The sequence below is a fragment of the Bactrocera dorsalis genome, chromosome 1, assembly GCF_023373825.1.
Source record: "Bactrocera dorsalis isolate Fly_Bdor chromosome 1, ASM2337382v1, whole genome shotgun sequence".
Taxonomy (NCBI): domain Eukaryota; kingdom Metazoa; phylum Arthropoda; class Insecta; order Diptera; family Tephritidae; genus Bactrocera; species Bactrocera dorsalis.
The window spans coordinates 25,289,428-25,311,008 of NC_064303.1; the positions used below are offsets into that span (position 1 = coordinate 25,289,428).

General features: G+C 38.6%; 1 protein-coding gene across 5 annotated transcripts in view; it reads right to left on the minus strand.

The window, feature by feature from the left end:
- Positions 1-21,581, minus strand: part of LOC105224785 (lachesin) — a 212,562-nt gene that overhangs the window by 5,037 nt on the left and 185,944 nt on the right. For 4 of the 5 annotated variants that reach the window (XR_007421412.1, XR_007421414.1, XR_007421408.1 and 1 more), the window contains 2 exons: positions 15,839-16,201; positions 5,589-6,109 (listed from right to left, as the gene is read on the minus strand). Coding sequence is in view for 1 of the 5 variants with exons in the window: in XM_049446851.1 (XP_049302808.1) it covers positions 5,847-6,109; positions 15,839-16,201 (626 nt within the window). In the remaining 4 variants the exon portion in view is untranslated. Of the gene's footprint in view, positions 1-5,505; positions 6,110-15,838; positions 16,202-21,581 lie in introns of those variants that run through there. The other variant, XM_049446851.1, reaches the window with a different exon arrangement.

The window sequence follows — 21,581 nt, forward strand, 5'->3', positions numbered from 1 at the left end:
CGAAGAGCAACTTGAAGTGATTCAAGAGCTGCCATTTAATTCAGAAAAAGGCAATGGTTTGGTGTGATTTGTAGACCGGAGGAATCATCGGTCCATATTTCTTCAAAAATTATGGTGGTGAGAACATAACCGTCAATGAGGACCGTTATCGTGCCATGATGACGGGTCCATTTGAGATGCACCTGCGGCCAACGAGCTAGTAAGGTTTATCATATGCATGTTTTGAGGGATTGGTAGGGAATCATTTATTATCCAGCTTCCACATGACACTCTTGATGGCAAGAATATCTTATGCAGCCAACGTATTGTACGCATCTGACAACAAGTGATTACAATCTGTTCATGTCTTTGGAGAATTTGATGGTTAATAATCGCCTAAAGAGAAGCTTGTGAAAACCGACTGTCCCAATTTATTGTCAATAGACATGAGGGAAAATTTGTTATGATTATATTTTCAATACAATAATTTCTGCAAGGGGGTCGAGAGATTGAATATTATCAAAATATGTTTATCATAGCATATTGTTTAAAACAATAATTTGTGCGACTTCAAATGAATTTCTATATAATCGAGTCTGCCATGCACATTGTAATAAAGTGTATTTCTATTTAAATTAATAACCAGCAATTGTTTCAAGTTAATACCCAAATCCTTTAAACACCACAGTGATTAAAGTGTGCTGATACCAAAATAAATGAATAAATGTATAAACATATAGTTGAATGAATGAGTGAATGAATGGAGCTTAATCAATTTTTGTGGATTTGCTGAAATTTTATTTTACGATGTACATTTAGTAAATTCGCGTACCACATATCCTTTCACAGGCCACACACACACACACATACACACGTATATATGTATATATCACTTTGTATAAATACATTTTGTGAGCGCGCACAAACAAGCAGATTAAGTTTCGCAGCTAGATATAAAAACCAACAACAACAGCAACACTACTAAAGTGGCAACTGATGCGCACAAAAAGCCACTAAAGGATATCGAAGGACATGCGTGTATGCGCGTGAACAAATGCGACGCTTCAAAGCTATACAGATGTATACGCTGACAAACGGATTGCAGATTACCGCAGACACACTAAAAACAGATGTAAACTGGCTTGTATGTCTGTGTGTGTGTGAGCGCTTAAATGATTGTACAAATACAAATGTAAGAGGCGGGGGTGGGGGGCTTGAGTATGTGTTGTGATTTCAAGCATATTTGCATGTTTGTTGTACGCTGAGTATATTCGAGACAAGGACACAGCTGAACGGCGAAAGATAGTGTGGCGAAAGCCATTGGAATAGTTTATTACAGGAAATTTTTCAAGCTCATTTTTCAATTACCCGAAAAATAGTAAACAAACAGAACATCGAGTACAAATGCGGGTAAGTGAAAGCTGCGGGGAAGAAAGCGGGAAACAAAGATTTGCTGTGAGCAAAGTGAGCAGCAAGGAAGTGTGGACGCTGCGCAATTCCAAGGCGAAAGCGAATGCGAATACGAACGCATACACGAGTATGTCGGAGATTATGCATGAAATGCAATAATTTTTGGTTGACAAAAATAACAAACGAAAGAAATGGCAAAAATATAGAAAAAACATGAAAGAGAAATAACAAATACTCAAGGGATAAGCGTCAAATAAGGAAAATGAAAATTTGTATTTGAAAAACAAGCTGGAATTAATTTTAAGGTGGCCCTTACTGCAGTGAGACGATATCTCAAATGAAATTATTCAAACTTCAATACTTTAATTGACTTTTACTTTTAGTTTATATGACTGCTGTAGGTATGCTGTACAAGTTCCACCTGAACAATAAGTTTGGACATTCCAGAATTGCTTTGGACAAATAAAAAAAAATTCTATGCAAGGACTTGATTTGAATGATAAGTTTTTTATGGCAGCTCATATCGCGAAGTGGTCTGGTATCGGCGGTCTGGTATTGTCAATAATGAACAGAAAACACAGCACCTGCATTCGTCTAAATTTATTGAACAAAGAAGTGCGATAATGCACCATCTCAACTAATATCGTGCTGCAACCACCGCATTAGCTAGATTTACCTTCGTGAAACTTCTGGCTATTCAGAAAATTCACATGACTACTCCAAGGACAACGTTTTGACTCAATTGAAGATATAAAAGCTGGCAAGAGTGATACTAGTACATATATAAATAAGGGTACGATTTTATACACTGAAAGAACAACAAGCAGGCAAGCCAAATCTAGAATATTGAAGAAAAAATCTTGAAGCTTAATAATTAGCATCTGTTCATACTTTAGTCGGATTTGAGTTTGTCAAATATGTCTATCTTGAGACAATACTATATACACGTAGATACGAGGTAAGACAATTAAGTAATGAGACTGATTCCATAAAAACCGTATATTTGAAAATTATTCTCCAACTCTGCCATCCCTTTCAAAGCAGTCCTCTTGGGCAGCTATACGGCGATTCCAGCGCGTTTTCCATGCTTCGTAACATTTCTGGAACGCTTCGACTGGGATGTCCGCAAGTACCCTCGTCACGGCCGCCTGGATGTCCGTAATCGACTCAAAATGGATTCCTTTGACCACCGATTTTGTTTTAGGAAAAAAAAGCACAGGTTGACATGTCGGGCGAATAAGGCTGTTGCAACACGGCGATCCCTTTAGAGGCCAAATACTAGGACACACTGAGGGCGGTGTGGCATGGTGCGTTGCCATGATGAAGGATCCAGTTACGAGCGATGCCTGGGCGCACCCTTTTGACTCGTTTTCGGAAAAGGAAAAAGGGAATTTCAAGGTCATAGGTTTACCAGAAGCGCGGCAATAAAATCAGTCTCATTACTTTAGTTTTAAGAAGGTTGTTGATAGTTCTTAGAAGAGTTTTAGCAAGAATAAACTACAGTTATTGGGTCTAAATCTTTATTGCGCACAATTCATTTCTCTTCATTTTTGTAAAATCTTTGGAAATCCTTTCCTTCAAAACGGTGCTAAATTCTAAAAAAAATGCTTTAGTTCATAATACTCGGTAGTGGTCTATTATCAGATGATAGGTGTCAGCAGCAATATCGTTATTATACTCAAACTTCCGACATATCAAATTGCCTTTCTTCTTTATATATAATGCTTAAATTTATGTACATGTATGGACTCCACTGTAAACGAGGATAATCAAAATGGACATATAAACACGACAGACAAATGGAAGCATTCATGCACGTCTGCTAAGATGCTCCATGCATTTTTATTCTATTCAAATATTTGCAAGTGCATGAGAAGAAGCGCTCTATTTGCATATGTATGTGTAGGGTTGTCTATGTGTATAGATGCTGATATGGCGAGAATATCTGTTGACAGCTGTAAAATCGTGCAGCATCGTAATCGAGCGCCGATGGCTGCAAGGGCATCTTGGCGCGCATTTGTTTTGACCTTGTGTGCCCTTTATGATCTCGTATGTTAGATTGTGTACATTTTTGCTTCGTAAAATATTGAATGTTGTGCGTAGTTTTAAAGTATTTTTTTTCTAGAAGGACCGAACGCAAAATTTTAGTAACAATTTAATAAATAACTTAGAGGCTCTTCTTCTTTACTGGCATAGACATCTCTTACGCGGATATAGCCGAGTTAGCAACAGCGCACCGGTCATTTCTTCTTTTCGGCATTGGCGCTAATTCCAGTTACCAAGTGAAGCTAGGCCTTTCTCCATCTGATCTCTCCAACGGCGTGGCAGTCTTTCTATGCTTCCTTGGGGTGTACTCCTACTTAGAGGTTAGCATTAGCTATTTGGAGGTTGTCTATATTTAGGAGTTTCCTAAATTTCATTGGGTTTCTAAAAGAGTACGTGATTAGAGGCCTCGTTGATCAAATCTCCATATATATAGTATTGGACACTCGAACAGTAAGCAAAATATACTGGATAATACTATTTTGAGTTTAAAAAAAGCTGTCGCCGCAATAGTCGCTGTGTTTGCTCAGTTCGGACGATAAGCTCAACGGTAAGACCACTTTGCAGCGGCGTTTGATGGATCTAAGTGCATTAGTGAACATTTTTATGACCGTTTCGGGATTATCGACAGAAAATTGTTTCACTGTTTCATATCTAAGTCCAAGAATTATTTCAAATACTAGACTACAAGTGTTGCCAAGGAGACAATTTGGGTGTGTAGACGCATTCCGAACGTTGACTGTGGTATATGATGAAGCTCCCTGGTCAAGAAGATGTGAACGAAAAAAAGCATGCCGGACGCCCTAGCACGCCAATAAAAGATGAAAACAGGAATGAATAGAAGAAAATAGTATTTGCCAATTTTGTCAAATCACTGAAATAAAAAAATCCAAAAGGTTGTATATTTAATAAATAATACTATCTGCAAGCTATGCGCAATTTGAGCCAAGAAATTTGCCATAAAAAACTGGAATTGTGGAACACCAAAATTGGCTTTTGTAGTATGGCGTTGTGTAACGTTGTTTGTGCCACTATATTCCCCCCCCCATTTTTGTTCCCAGAATTGAAGAGGATAATGAAAAGACGACATCCTACGATTGTAGAGGTAAAAACTGCGTCGAAGCAGGAATTGAAGAACATTTAAAAATAGACTTTTTTAAGTACTTTAAGGATTTGGAAAAACAGAACTCCAATATATCTGTGGGTGAATGCTTTGAAGGAGACAGAATAGATATTCATGAATAAATAAACAATTTCTTAAGACATTCAAATCTCGCGATACTTTTTGGATAAACCTCAAATATATAAGTGATTTGCATTACAAGCTGAGTCGATATTGCTAAGTTCGTCGGTTTATACGGGGACCCAGATTTTGAGATATTGGTCTGAAATTTTGCACATGTCTGTCTTTACTCAAGAAACAATTAATTTGCCATAATCGTCGACTCGGCTACACTATAGCATATAGCTACATATACAAATTGATGGATCAAAATCAAGATAAAGATCTGTTTGAAATATCGAGATAAACAGGAGTAAAGCCATTGCCGAGAGTCACTACCATACATGACGTTCGTATCAGATTCAGTCTTCCATAGGTTTTCCCATTATTCGATCTTCAACACAGAGGATATGTGATATATTTAAATGGGCTTGCAACTTCAAAAAACCTTCACAAAATAAGTTGATATACATTGATTTGGAATGGCAGTGCCGACCCACTTCAAAAAATATTTTTTTTTGAAATTGGAATTCAGTAACCTTATACAAATTACATTAATTGAAATAGGAAATATATTGAACTTACCATGTTTTGATTTTTTTACTATTTGTGAATAAATTGGTTAATTTGGACTAATCTGAATAAGAAGTAAATATTTCCTTCAAAGAGAAGGACGGCAATTCAGGTGCAAAGCACCACATCATCGTCCAAATGAAAATATAATATGAATAATTATGCAGTTTCTAAATGTATTAAGATTCAATGAAGTAACTAGTAATTGGAAAGGGAGAGTTGCTTGTTTGCGTCCCAAGGTGCTTCTGAGTTTCTCTCTACAAAATATCACTCATACGCACTGTTGTCCTTTCAAACGTACCATGCACATTAGCATAAATAAGTAAACAAATAAATTAAATTTTAATACACTTATACTTACATACATTTCACTAATATACATCTGAATGTATGTATGTATATTTATATACATTTGTTTGTATTAGATATGCCGCATACCGCACTTTCGGTACGAAGTAGCACTCGCGACGATGAATTCCCAACTCCAACTTGCCACGAGCAACAACCGAATACCACACACTTTGAGCATGTGTTGTTGTTGTCGCCGCCGTTTCGTTGTTGTTATTGTTACGCTCTTATCATCGTCGCTTGCTTGTTGCCGCTGTCGCATTGCTTCGCTTCAGATATTCGCTCGCCATAGTGTCGTGGCTGTGAGCGTGGCGACGGACAACTCATTCGATATGAATTTGAACAAGGATAATGCGCCGTAGAGGAGTGTAATCGTATTTGCCGCGTGCAGTAGTCGCTGTGCGTTAAAATGCATTTGTGGTGCTGCAGCATTTGCGAAGACCCACGGAGAGCGCGGTGAGGGCACGACGCCGGTCGACGATTTTTGCGTTTTCTCGTAGACACCAGCATTACGTGTCGGTAGTTGTGTGTGTACTGTAAGAGAAAAGGAAACAACAAATTGTAAGAAGAAGAAGTTATAGAAAAGTGATATTGGAGCGTTAGGAAGTTATGGTGTGTGTTTGTATATACTAGATCTGAGCTCGTATGTTTTTATGCATTTATATAAATTCTTTAAGTAAATAAAAGTCGCATCTGCCATTAGATGTTTTTAGGGGCACACAGTATAAGTTAACACCATTCTGTGTAATTATATGTATAAAGAGATTAGAAAAAATAATTCTTAGACCAAGAAAAATGAGAGCGTATGACAAACATTTTCTATTAAAATTACTAAATACCATGGTGGAAAATAAAGGACTTCTTAGAATATTTAATTTTGTGGGTTAACCAACAGCTAACTGACATTGTTTTAGCTGCCCAGTTGGCAGTTTTTGGCCGGATAAAAATTCAGGCCCGGTTCTTTACATAGACCGGACTGTGTAAGAATGTGAAGAATATTTTGTGTCGTACATCGTTGTCTCTGTTTGGTTGTGGAGCTAGCTATATTTTATTTGTAGAGTTGACATTCAGGTTTTGTCTTATCCTTGGTCTAAATCTCATACTTTTTATTATTTTTACTTATTTCAAAGTTCCTTGCCTTTTTTTGCGCTAGTTGGCATAAATGCTTGTTGGTTTTTTAGAGTTAGTTCCACTTAGTTGTTCCAGACAAGACAGTGTGGACTCCAGAACTCCAACAGTCTCTTAGCGGAAGGTGTGGTGGGTCAGCAGCGTTGTTCTAATCTGGAACATCGCGGTTGTTCCATTGGAAGGTATCAAGCAAACCCCAACCAAATTCGTGAGAAAATATCCTCACTATGCTCAAAATTCTGTTCTGGGAGCGACTTTATACAATTTTTTCAACAAAAAACAAAAAAAAAACAGCTCGGAACTAAATCTAAAGAATAAGGTGGTTGAGCAGTAGCTTATGGCCAAATCCGACGTATCTGACCGTTACAATGGCGGAGTTATAAATCGATGTATTGTCTCCTTCAAATACCACTTTTTTCTTTTGAAAAATGAACAGTTTTCCAAGCAATTAGTCGTCGATTCAACCTAATAATTCGACATAGTCAGTAGAGACTTCTACCATCTTCTTGAATAATAGAAAAGTTTCCATTCCCTTAAAAACGTTCGATTATCCTTCACTGATTGTTAGTTGAGTGATAGTTTCGATTCTTAGTTGGTTTTAGAACTAGTTTAGTATAAGAGTGGAGCCATGTTTCATCGATGGTCCCGTAGCAACACAGAAACTTTCTCTAATAACACCTAAACACCTTCAAATACTAGTGCAAAGTAGTCCCACGGTTGCGGTTTATTATACGGAGCGAGAAGACAGCACTCAATGAGCCGACAGCTTTCTCATGTCCAATATTTAATACAAAATTTGATCCATTTAATATTTTGAGATGTCTACAGTCTTAGCTATGCGCCTTTATAGGGATGGATCGAAGTAAAGAGAGAAAACATATGGCGGAGTCTTTTGTCTGGAGCTCACCACTAGTTCTAGTTCCAGATTACCAAACCATTGCACCGTCTTTCAAGCGGAGGTGGCTGCTGTCAAGGTGATGGCACTGCTTTGTAGTGCGGCTTCCTTTAGACAGGTGTGCATTCACTCTCACAGCACAGATCGCTGACTGTGTGCTCGAAACTAATTAAGGACTCCTTGATATCATAAAAAACTGCATCAAGCTTCTGCCATATTATAGATACTTGTATAGGTGTGCGATAACAGTCGGAAACTGTAAAGCTGTTGAGATTGCACAGTTTTCTCAATTCCATCTGGTTCAAAGCGAGCCGGTTCTTCGATGTCTTCTTGACATCCGACCTTTGGACCTCCAGTGAGTTTAGCAAGCACTGGTCATCAGCCACAACTTTTTCGACTGCCCGGAACAGACAGCAAGAAGACTTTGCAAAACCCTTCCCGCGGCAGTTTTGGGTGGGTACTGTCCAATAGGTTTACATGTGGTTCGAATAAATATTCTTTCTTTTGTCAAAGTTGCAATGAAGAAAGCGAGATGAAATCATCTTCCGTTTTGCCAGATTAAGATTGAAATATCTCGGTAGATACACCTTTGGAAAACTTCATGAAATGGCTGGGATTGACATTAGTCGTCTTAATAAGCGATTGCGGTTTAACCCCAACATAACCTAATCAGCTATCTCGTGTAAGTTCAATTTTCGATTTGACAATACGAGGAATTTCAGTCACTCTTTTCCATGGTGTCCACTTTCATGGAAACCATTTTTGGAAAACACAATGGTAGGATCCTTTCCTCAACAAAACTAGTGTAAGCATTCTACAAAATATTCAGTAATAAGTTTTGTAACTATTTTTAATCAGCACACTGTACTACATAGTGTCACAATGCGCTTTTCAACCACCAAAAACAAAAAAGTCGAGATAAGAAAGAATGGCGACGCAGTAAAAAAGCGAAATAGGATTTTATCACATTATGTTGCGAAAATGTAGTTTTTGTGTAAATTTCTGGAAAAATATTTTGTATTGCAAAGCTTTCGCTGTTTATTGCACTTGCTTATTATTAATGTTCTGCTGTTTTGTTGTTGTGTTGTCGTTAGCGTTGTTTTTGGCTTACGCTTTTACTAAGTTCACTTAAAATTGTTGTTTTTGCGCATTCAGTGCTTTTTGTTCAGCATCCGCAGAGCGGAAAGTGTAGCCGTTTGAAGCAGTCAATTAAGGCGAAAGCGAATTTCAGCGCACACTCCGGCAAATGCTCGCTTGTAAGGTTAGTACTGCTAGTGCATCGTGCTTGTTTGTAAGTTTGTTTATATGTCGCATGCGATTTTCTGCGAACAACTGCTGTTGCTGCAACATTGTTGCACTTCTTTATTGTACGCAGCAGCTGGGCGCCTCACTGCACGACTTTTTTATACTTTTGCTTTGACTTCGCGCTGCGAAAAGCTACAATTTCTTTTAAGTCGCTGGTTTTTCTCTGTTTTTCCGCTTGTGCTCTTTTGACAAATTCGCTTAACCAATACGGGTGCTACAATGTAATTAATTAAAACGATGAGCAACACTAAATCTCTGTTAAACCCGATTACTTCGCCGGTATGGCAGTCAAGTCTGCACACACACACACACACATTGAAGAAGTTATAATTAAGTGGTGTTTTTCAAGTATAACCGTAATTATAAAAGCGCAAATACACTCATACTGTTGTCTACTGATTTTTCTTTAATTACTTTTACTCGAAGTGATTTCGAGTAATCAATACCAAGAGCACCTTACTGTCTTTGTGTGGCCGCTCAGCGAAAAAGTGAGTTGTTTGTTCGATTCTTTTCCGTAAATAAGCTTTTAGCGGCTCAAAAGCTTGCGTTTTAATAGAAAACGGAGAAAAAATTATTGAAAAGAAGCAAAATGAAAGAAAAAATTGTAAGAAGAAGGCACGGATTAAGAGAAATATTTCTTTAAGAGAACAGTATCAGGAGTATTAAGGTGAGTAAATAGATACATATATAAGCGAAATATAAAGGTAAGCAAAAGATTAGAAAATAATTAAAGTCTTTCTTAGTAAAATAGATAATTACAGCATTCTTTTAATTACTGTATTACTGGACTTAACCTCAAAAGAAAATATAAATGAACTATTTGAAGTTATATCTGCAGTGCAATATATACTAAGTGAATTCCCCAAATCATGGCGGGTTATTGTGTTGTAATTTAAGTTAGTTCATATATTATTGGTTGCTCATCCAAGATACGCATGATGGATCAGGGGTAGTAATGCGAATATATGATCTTTACCATTCAATTTTCAACCTCACCTACACGTGGTACCTGCTGTTTGTTACCGGACGAGACTTTGGTGACCGTGTAAAAGTAGCATGTCCGTATAAACTGCGAATTGAGTAAATGTGGCTGCGAAAACAAGCCAATTACTTGGCAGCAGGCCTGGATCCGGCAGTCAATACTCCATAATTGGATAATACGCTGATAAGTAGGTCAAAAATATGTCAATCTTTAATCCATTTTATCAACGAAACCAAAATTAAGAAACCTTGAAATGTTCCCCTTTGCACCCCATTGAGTCATTGAGTGCAATATATATATACGGTTACAATATCAGTCTCAGTCAAAATCAGTCCCGTTGCATATTTAAAAAACCTGCGCGAGTTGAACTCGGTCGAGTTTCGGAACTCAAGAATTCTCAAGAAGAAGAATTCTTCGTTAACTGTGGCATCGAAAAATTCTTCCTCCCTGTGGTAAGCGAAAGGGGTGATCTGTTACTTTTCGTAAGACATCGCCGTGCTAACTTTCTTACTTACCAATGTCTACCATATCCCGCGGGGTAGAAATATAGTACGGTACTTTGGTTGAAATCTCTTGACCTAACTAGGAAATGAGGTGACTAAAAGTGTTTAACGTTCTCTTGGAGTACTAACTTTAGCTACTGTCAACGAGTCATAAAATTTCATCAGATTGACCTCAAGTTACAAGTCCCTTTTATTTTTTTACAACGGAAAGTGAATTGCATGGTTTGGTTCCATGGGAAAGAACTTTAAAGAAACTTTTTATATTAACATTTGATACAATTTAGAGACAAACGTTTCTGCTTGGAGTCCTACTAGTCAGAACAGCTCAACTGTAAATGTGCTTTTGAACGTCCAATGTAAAAATTTAACAAGGGTACTCGCTGACGACAGCGACGGCGCTTAAAAGCATAGCAGATGTTATCAATGCTATGAGCAGCGCCCTGAAAATGCCAGGCAGGGAATGGAATGGACACACTAACCACCTTGGTATGATTCGAGACCCATCTAAAACCTCTGCCGTACTTTGGGTCCGGCACCCGGTTTCCAATGCAACTCAACATTCAACTGACAAAGCGTCATTCCTTCACGCATTCGGGTCTTAACCACAACTACCACGATACTCCCCGAGGGGCCAGCCCGCATGAGTAGGTTGGAGCGAACTCTAAGAGCTTCTGCTCTCCATGGTACCAGAATTAAGCCTCCTTTCAGAGCACATAAAACTACTACCAGTTGAGCTTTCATATAGCTCTGGACTGGTGGCCAAGGGTTGGACCCCATACACACAACACATACACACACCGCTCATGCAAAACTAACCCTAATTCCCAGTTATATGTTTTTGCCGCCATCAGCGCAGATAATCCCCATACTACCCAGATCCCTAATATCTGAATTCATTGGGCATTCGGCATTTACATGCATCTAGTCCTCTACCCCCACCCCACAAAAACAACCGAGTTAGGTGACTCTTATGCAAAATTACTTCAGTGGCCCATGCCCATTAAGTAGGAAAGACTCAGACAAAATCTGAAGTCTGAGTTCCCCCAACGTCCAGAATATACATAACTCACTCAACCGTTAGGACTAAAAGGTCTAGTATTACGTGAGTAAAAATCATAAAGTATTTGCAACCGATGCAGAAGTAACCAAGGATAAATACTCCTACCACCTTCAAAAGTTACTGAACGTTTTTCAATATATCTTTTCTGGAGCTCAAAACGTATTACAAAAACTATCAAAGTGAATACTTAGTTCAATCTTTACTTATTGTTATTTGTTATTAATTGGAACTCGATAGATCTTGGTAAATGCCTTGAGCAAGTTTACAAATGTGGATCATAAGAGAAAAAGTTTTCGAATTAATAAGTTAGGAAAGGCCAAGAAAAAAGAAAGACAAGATTAAGATGTGTACTTATGTGATATAAACTAAACCAAAGAGGGAAAATTTTATATATTATGTACTATGTATATGACGAAGGTGTGAAAAATGAAAGTTCTAGACGGATTGAATTAACTTCTGGTATCACTCAAATATACCTGAAAACATGTTTTTAAATATTTCAAGTAAGTGTTCGTACACTGATCCACAACTTAGAAATAAACAAGTAAGGAAGGGCTAAGCTCGGGTGTCACCGAACATTTTATACTCTCGCATCGAGATTTCATTATCCGTCATTTACATATTTTTTTATTTTGATGTAAAATTAATTAGAATTAAATTCTGAGAGATTTACCGATATTTTCGGTGAAAACTTAGGTTAGGTTAGGTTAGGCACTGAGTTCTTCGTGTTCGATATCAGGGACCTTGAAAAGTTATAGTCTGATCACGACAATTTTTCCACAAGGGATACCTCAGCTCAAATACCGTATTTGTGTAAAGTTTTATTCCGCTATCATCATTGGTTCCTAATATATATATTATACAGAGAAGGCATCAGATGGAATTCAAAATAGCGTTATATTGGAAGAAGGCGTGGTTGCGAACCGATTTCACCCATATTTCGTACATGTCATCAGGGTGTTAAGAAAATATTATATACCGAATTTCATTGAAATCGGTAAAGTAGTTCCTGAGATATGGTTTTTGGTCCATAAGTGGGCGACGCCACGCCCATTTGCAATTTTTATTAAAAGCCTGGGTGCAGCTTCCTTTTGCCATTTCTTCCGTAAAATTTAGTGTTTCTGACGTTTTTTGTTATTCGGTTAACGCACTTTTAGTGATTTTCATAACCATAACCTTTGTATTTGAGGTGGGCGTGGTTATTATCCCATTTCTTCCATTTTTGAACTGTATATGGAAATGCCTGAAGGAAACGACTTTATGGAGTTTGGTTGACATAGCTATAGTGGTTTACGAGATATGTACAAAAAGCTTAGTAGGGGGTGGGGCCACGCCCACTTTTCCAAAAAAATTACGTCCTAATATGCCCCTTCCTAATGCGATCCTTTGTGCCAAATTTCACTTCAATATCTTTTTTTATGGCTTAGTTATGACACTTTATAGGTTTTCGGTTTCCGCCATTTTGTGGGCGTGGCAGTAAGCCGATTTTTCCCATCTTCGAACTTAACCGTCTTATGGGGCCAAGAAATACGTGTACCAAGTTTCATCATGATATCTCAATTTTTACTAAAGTTACAGCTTGCACGGACGGACGGACAGTCGGACGGACGGACAGACATCCGGATTTCAACTCTACTCGTCACCCTGATCACTTTGGTATATATAACCCTATATCTGACTCTTTTAGTTTTAGGACTTACAAACAACCGTTATGTGAACAAAACTATAATACTCTCCTTAGCAACTTTGTTGCGAGAGTATAATAAAATATATTGAAATAATGAAAGTTATTGAGACTGAGGTTCATTAAGATACCTTACATAACCAGGAATATACAGGGTTTTCCAATACGAGTAATACAACTTATTTTATAAACAAAAAAAAAACACACTAATTAGTAAGGAAATTAAAATGTTTTTATTTATTGTCAAGTAATAAGTTCTGAATACAAATGGCTTCCACGATCTCTTTTGCAGGATCGAATTCGACGAATCTAATTTTCGAGTACTTTTTCCACTAATTCAAGTCGTATGTTATGAATAACACGTTTAATATTGACTTCTAAAGCTTGAAAAGAGTTTATTGGTGTTTATTGTTAAAGACCAATGACTTCAAATAACTCCGCAAAAAGTAGTTTAATGGTGTTAAATCACAACTTCTTGGATGCCATTCAATATTCGGTTGTTGTACATGCTGTATGACACGTAGACATCTCTTGTTGGAACTAGATGTTACCAAGATCAACTTCTTCTAATAACAGCCAGAAAAAGTGGGTTATAATTGATCTTTATTGCTTCCAATTTATAGTAACGGTGTCACCACCACATACCGAATAGGTGAATATAATGGTTGTTCATGAGTAATTTGTGGATTTTTTTCGCACCAGAATCGACAGTTTTGTTTATCATCGCAGAAGATGATTTTCTTTATTAAATCGTTATAGTTTTCAAATTGATCCAAGGCAAAATCACCAAATTTATGATGCAGGTCAAATGGCTTCCCTCCATATTTCTCCAATACTACTAGACCTAGACAAGACAGATTGACCGAAATTTCTGTAAAAAAATCAGATGGTACAGTTCACATATTCGGTAAGGAGGGCCTTGAAAAATAATGGTCGGATTTCTACATATTTAGATGTGTGAAAAAATAACTTAAATGCACTGAAAAAAATTAAATAATAATTAAAATTTTACTTCCATAACGTCATTGAATCTCAATTTAGATTGTGACAAAAAAGTATCCGGAAATTTTAATTAAATTCCTCGGGTAACTGATAAAACTATTTTTAAATTTACTATTTTGTCAAAATGTATGTACAGTAGAGTTAAAGAATCATATTAATTTTAGTATTGTTCTATACAAAGCAGGCGTGGTTTGTCGATCTCCGCCACTTGCACACTGTAAAATAAGATTGTTGCGATTATATAATCTGCTAAATTGTTTCATTTGGCATGTGATTTCATCGAAAGATAGGTGGTGCCACTCCCATTATCCAATTTTGACTACGGATTCAATGATGCCCCTATGTATCAAATAGGATGAGAGTTTTAATTCTTTATTTATGGAGTTATCGCACTTTTCACCACAAACTTTCGGAAACGGTGTCGAATGGATTTGTGCTGACCAAATTTGATTGATATAGTTTTAGTGGTCTGAGGATATGCTCATTAGATCGGATCGATTTTTTTCTATTTTAAGGCGAAGTTCACAAAAATCTGATAAAATCAAATCGCTGACACGAAACCATAGTCTCTTAGGCAAAGTTTTTCAGAATGATCCATAGAATATTTTTCGCATATGGGATTTATTCGTTTGTTTTTTTTGGCTCCCTGTAAATGGATCCACTCTAAAGTACATACAACTTTTTAGATGCTTCTTTCTAATGCGATCCGTGCGGAGGTTAACTCATTTCGTCAACTCGATCATATTTTATTCAAAGGAACAAATTTTTATTAATCATACTCTTAACGTCTTTGGTGACACTTGGCAGCACAGCTTTACTTAGTGACATCGTTCATGAGCGTTCTGCGCCGAAACAGTTATTCACACAACTAACTGGTTTTTGAGTTTTGCACTCGAACACATTTGAAAATTGAAACTGACTGTTGGAAAATTAACTTCATGTGGGCGCTGAAGTGCATAAGAGGTAAAGATGCTGCACTCTTGCCACACTAATGTCACTTAACTGCTGTTGCCGCTGCTGCTGCTGCAATACCATGGGGATGTCAGACAACATCGTTGCGTTACTCGCATTACGGTACATCACGACAAACAATAACTGTACTTGGTGAGCTTAGGTTTGTAGGGTTGCACCGGTGCTGTGTGTGCGCTGCGTCAAAATGCCGAATGGACCGTATGAATGCAGCGTGCATTCAGTTAGAAAGTCAGTCACCAAAGCAATGGCGCGCGGCAATGCAACACTGCAACGGTGCAACGAAGCATTCAGCCACCAAATTACGTCAATGACGTTGTCGAGTGGTGCATGCAACATCATACGCTTGCATACACCTACCATTCACTACACGAACTAAGAAGATTTACAGGCATCTTCGAGATTTCAAGTATGGAATGTTAAGCTTCACAACAGTGCACCGAGTTCAAATACCCAAGCTGTTGTTAAAATGTGAGTAGTGTAGTTTCATAAAAGCCACACACACATACATTCACCTAAAGCGCTACAAACCGATTGGTGTGCATTTTAGCAGTTCAACGCTTGACTTGACGCTCACTTCCCAGCTACGCTCTTGTTTACCGGGCCACTTACGAACGGCATGTGCCCGAGCGTCGGCACACTTCACCTCACCAAACACCGTAAGTACCTAATATATGTCTGTCTGTATGTTGGTATTCCCGCAGTACAACAAATTTTCCTATTTTTTGAACTTACCTTCCGCTCCGTTTGTCAGGCCACTATTCAAGCTGAAGATGTTGCCGTTGCCATTACCATTGTTGTTGTTGTTGCTGTTGCTATTCGCATTACCGTTACCTAGGGCAACGCCTGCAGCATCGCCCAGCGCTCCGTTGCTGCTGAGCGTGTTGGCGCTGCCAAAGAAGGCACCGCCAGTGCCACTCAGACCGGCGTAGATGTCATTCTCCTGCATTTGATTTGTGACGTGATGGGTCTCCTTGGCGCGCACCACTTCGTTGAGTCCTTTGTTCTGATGGTTCGTTGGCGGTTTGCGGCGCGGCTTCGGCGTGGTGTAAACGTAAGGTGTTGGCGTTGTTGTCGGCTTGGGCGGTAAACGTAGTTCTGCAACAAATAGCGTAAATTAAAATTATTTCTTATTTTCCTTCTGCGGGCTACTTTCATAATAATTTATTATATTTTTTTCAGTTGTAAGCACAGTGAGTTAATTGCAGTCGAAATCATGCAAGATATTTGAAAAATTTTAAAGCTAAAACGAGAAGAAATGCTAACTTCGGTGGCACCGGACCTATGTATATATATATTTTATAGGATCTCCGACGGCTGTTATAAACATAGTGTCAAATATGAAATACCCTGTCCTGAGTATAAAAATATTCTGTGAAATTATTGTAGAAAAATATCTTTAGCCGAGTTTTCTAAGGTGGCCGTGGTTGCGGCCTATGTAATGTAAAATATAACTCTTTTGAACTGACATTAGAAAGCATTGTTGAATATTAAAGTGAGAGAAAGTGTATATTTTTGGACACTGAGCATTTTGTGGAATGGAGTCAGTTAGTAAAGTCTTTATTTTTCGACGATAAACTTTGCGGAGATCTTTGGAGATTCTTCTTCTCTTCAGAAGGTTTAAAGTTAACCATAAGCGTATCTTGTTAATATAATATAAGTGGCTCAACATGTATTTAATTCGTATGATATTTAATATTAGATTGAGCTGGTTTGTTTATTTTGATATGACTGAGTAGCTCTTTTCTAATCCAAATTCTGATCAGTGTTCCAAACTATACTCTCCGAACATAAGGATTTCGGGGCTAGAAGACACTTTATGTTGGTGTATTTTCTATCTGAACAATGAACATACATCCCAGAAGCTTAGAATCGAATTAATAAAAAGTATATATTTCTTAGGAGTGCCGTGATGCAGCGAAATGAAAACAGACTGCCTATCTTGCAACGTTACAAATAACCACAATTCTTGCGGGATGGGATAGACAACGAGAGTTGAAGAGGGAAGCGAAACACATTTGCAGACACAAAGAGAGAGAGAGGCGTGAGTATGAAAAGCTTGAGAAGCTGGTCGACATGGGTAATGATCGAAAATTCTATGAAAAGATGCGGCGACTAACAGAAGGTTTCAAGACCGGAACATCCTTTTGTAGAACCCCCAGAGATGACCTGCTAACCGATGCTCAGAGCATACTAAAATTATGGAGGAAACATTTGTCCAGCCTTCAGAATTGCAGTGAAAAAATAACGACAGGAGAAGGCGAACCCGATTCCCAAGACGATGACGATGGAGCAGACGTTCCATTGCCTGACCATGAAGAAGTTCGAATAGCAATTACGGGTCTGAAGAACAACAAAGCGGCGGGGACGCGTGGATTGTCGGCTTCTTTGTAAAATACGGTCAGACGAAAGCATACCCAACGATTGGAATTTAATATCGGTATTTTGCTTGAGACGATTATCTCATGTTTCTAATTGTCACAATAGTAATTAAGTGAATTTCTCAAACAGAATACCGATATTAGTGTGCTCTGCCCAATCCACAAAAAGGGAGACCTCACCATCTGTGCCAACTACCGTGGGATAAGCCTCCTCAACATCGCGTATAAGGTTCTATCGAGCGTATTGTATAAAAGATTAAAGCCTACAGTCAACAAATTGATTGAACCTTATCAGTGTGGCTTTAGACCTGGACCGACCAGATGTTCATCATTTCCAAGTCATGGAAAAAAACTGTGAAAAGAGAATCGACACACACCATCCCTTCGTCGAATTCAAAGCTGCTTTTGACAGCACGAAAAGAAGCTGTTTTTATACCGCGATGTCTGACTTTATTATCTCCGCAAAACTAATATGGTTGTGTAAACTGACGTTGAGCAATACCAAAAGCTCCGTCAGGAACGGGAATGACCTCTCCGAGCCTTTCGATACCAAACGAGGTTTCAGACAAGGCGACTCCCTCATCGTCATTGATATCCACACCCGCGCCGTTAGTTCTACTTTCTCCAAACTGGATACGGAAGCGAAGCAGATGTGTCTGACAGTGAACGAGGACAAGACGAATCAAAAAAACACTGTAGTGTCATCAAACAAACAGTCGTCGCATTCACGACTAGGCTCCCATGTCACTGTTGACTGTCAAAATTTTGGGGTTGTAGATAATTTCGTTTATCTTGGAACCTGTATTAACAGCAATAACAAAGTCAGCCTCGAAATCCAACGCAAAATAACGCTTGCCAACACGTGCTACTTTGGACTGAGTAGGCAATTGTGAAGTAAAGTCTTCACGCGACGAACACAAAACCAAACTCTAGAAGTCCCTCAGTACTCCCATTTGAGGAAATACCCGACGGGGGAAGCAGAAGAAGAGGAAGACCTCCGCTCCGTTGGAAAGACCAGATGGTGAAGAGCCTGGCCTCGCTTGAAACATCCATTTGGCACCACGTAGCGAAAAGAAGAAACGACTGGCGCGCTGTTGTTAACTCGGCTATAATCAGGTAAGCGGTATCTACGCCGGTAATGAAGAAGGACGTTCTTGGTCTCTCAATCATTCAAAGTTTTTTATGGTACATACTCCACTTTCATGGTGCTGTTTAGTCACGAGCAGTTTATTCAAACCGAGCTTCTGGCCCGAAAATGCGGCTATGTGTAATGTTTAATGGAACTGTCAGAGAAATTGTGGAATCGAACCTCGTTAGCGCAATCTTTACCTTAGTTCAAAGGACGTTTGATTATAAGGAAAATGTGCTTGCGTAAACATATAACAACGTACCACAGCAGGCAGACGGTATAAAGCACTTTGCTTCAATATAAATTTCATCAATATTTCGTAGAATTATTCGGAAAACCCGCTTTACCGCAAACTATAATTTCGCATTTCAAGCCAGTTCGCCCAATTATTGGCAGACAGTTTTATTGCCCCACAGCGTAGCTATGGTACATATGTAAGTACATTGGTAACCGTGAGCCGTGAGCTTGACTTCTATGGTTCTTATTTCTTCCTTCCTGCCTTTCGTGCTTGCCTCAGTGGTTGCGGTGGTTTTATTGCATTTCTGTGAGTCATGTGGTTTTTCGGCTTCAGTCATTTTGTGGAAATGTTATTTCCTGCGCGTTGGTGGCAGGTTAAAAAGCAATCGCACCGCAGCTTGGCACGGCTTGGCTCCCCCCTGCAGGTGATTGCAGTTGCATTGCTGGAAGCGAAATCACCGCAAGCCGAGGAAATTTTCACCGTCACCAGCATTCTATTATTATTATATGGAATAAGAAGATTATTTTTACGTGCACGCATATGTACATATTTGTGTGTGGATTAGTGTGCGTGGGTGTTTGCGCGCGATGGCGATGAATTGACGGAGAACGATTTGAGCAACTGACAAATGTGAAAATTTCCGGTTGAGCTGTTAAGAAGTTGTTGCTGCATACTTCGCTGTGCACTCACAGGCACACAGACGTACTAACACACATATATACAGTTGGCAGTTTAAAGTTTGGTTTAACTTAAGATCTAAGCGCTTCAAATTGGAATTGAATTAAATTTGAAAGATAAATGATTAAGGTGTGATAACACTTAGAAGATTTTCTGATATTAAATGTTAAAGGTCTAGTAAAAACAATAAATTACTTTTCCGATGGATGGTTTTATAAACTTTTTCTATATATATAGTAAAGGGTGATTTTTTAAGAGCTTGATAACTTTTTTTAAAAAAAAAACGCATAAAATTTGCAAAATCTTATCGGTTCTTTATTTGAAACGTTAGATTGGTTCATGACATTTACTTTTTGAAGATAATTTCATTTAAATGTTGACCGCGGCTGCGTCTTAGGTGGTCCATTCGGAAAGTCCAATTTTGGGCAACTTTTTCGAGCATTTCGGCCGGAATAGCCCGAATTTCTTCGGAAATGTTGTCTTCCAAAGCTGGAATAGTTGCTGGCTTATTTCTGTAGACTTTAGACTTGACGTAGCCCCACAAAAAATAGTCTAAAGGCGTTAAATCGCATGATCTTGGTGGCCAACTTACGGGTCCATTTCTTGAGATGAATTGTTGTCCGAAGTTTTCCCTCAAAATGGCCATAGAATCGCGAGCTGTGTGGCATGTAGCGCCATCTTGTTGAAACCACATGTCAACCAAGTTCAGTTCTTCCATTTTTGGCAACAAAAAGTTTGTTAGCATCGAACGATAGCGATCGCCATTCACCGTAACGTTGCGTCCAACAGCATCTTTGAAAAAATACGGTCCAATGATTCCACCAGCGTACAAACCACACCAAACAGTGCATTTTTCGGGATGCATGGGCAGTTCTTGAACGGCTTCTGGTTGCTCTTCACCCCAAATGCGGCAATTTTGCTTATTTACGTAGCCATTCAACCAGAAATGAGCCTCATCGCTGAACAAAATTTGTCGATAAAAAAGCGGATTTTCTGCCAACTTTTCTAGGGCCCATTCACTGAAAATTCGACGTTGTGGCAGATCGTTCGGCTTCAGTTCTTGCACGAGCTGTATTTTATACGGTTTTACACCAAGATCTTTGCGTAAAATCTTCCATGTGGTCGAATAACACAAACCCAATTGCTGCGAACGGCGACGAATCGACATTTCACGGTCTTCAGCCACACTCTCAGAAACAGACGAAATATTCTCTTCTGTACGCACTGTACGCATTCGTGTGGTTGGTTTAATGTCCAATAAAGTAAACTGAGTGCGAAACTTGGTCACAATCGCATTAATTGTTTGCTCACTTGGTCGATTATGTAGACCATAAATCGGACGTAAAGCGCGAAACACATTTCGAACCGAACACTGATTTTGGTAATAAAATTCAATGATTTGCAAGCGTTGCTCGTTAGTAAGTCTATTCATGATGAAATGTCAAAGCATACTGAGCATCTTTCTCTTTGACACCATGTCTGAAATCCCACGTGATCTGTCAAATACTAATGCATGAAAATCCTAACCTCAAAAAAATCACCCGTTATAAGTGCGATCTGGTTATACTATATGGTGTTAGAAAGGTAAGATCTTGCACTAGAAAAAATTCTCAGACAGTTTTGTGATTGCTTGACTCAATGTTTTGAGACCATGCATCAAATATGGATATGTATGATTGCTATTAAGTTAACGCGAAAATCTTCAAGAAAATCGTCCCATTTCTTGAACGAATATTGATCTTTTCTGAAAAGTAATTTACGACAACGTTAAAAAAACCGTCGTGGTCGAAACGATCTTTCCAGCGATTATTGCCAAGGAGCAGAGCCACAACAAAATTCTCAAATTTCTTAGCAGCAGCTTCTGTGGATAGGACAAATAAATATTTTTGGCAACATACAAGAATATCGACCGATCAGTCATCAACTAGGCTGCACCGATATAGTCGCGTGGATGAGACGCAGTCGAAGAAGTTTCAGACGCGTCAAATTGTACCACCTTGTACCGTTACAGGATATCTCCCTATGGTCCGAACCCGGCAAAACAGATTCCTA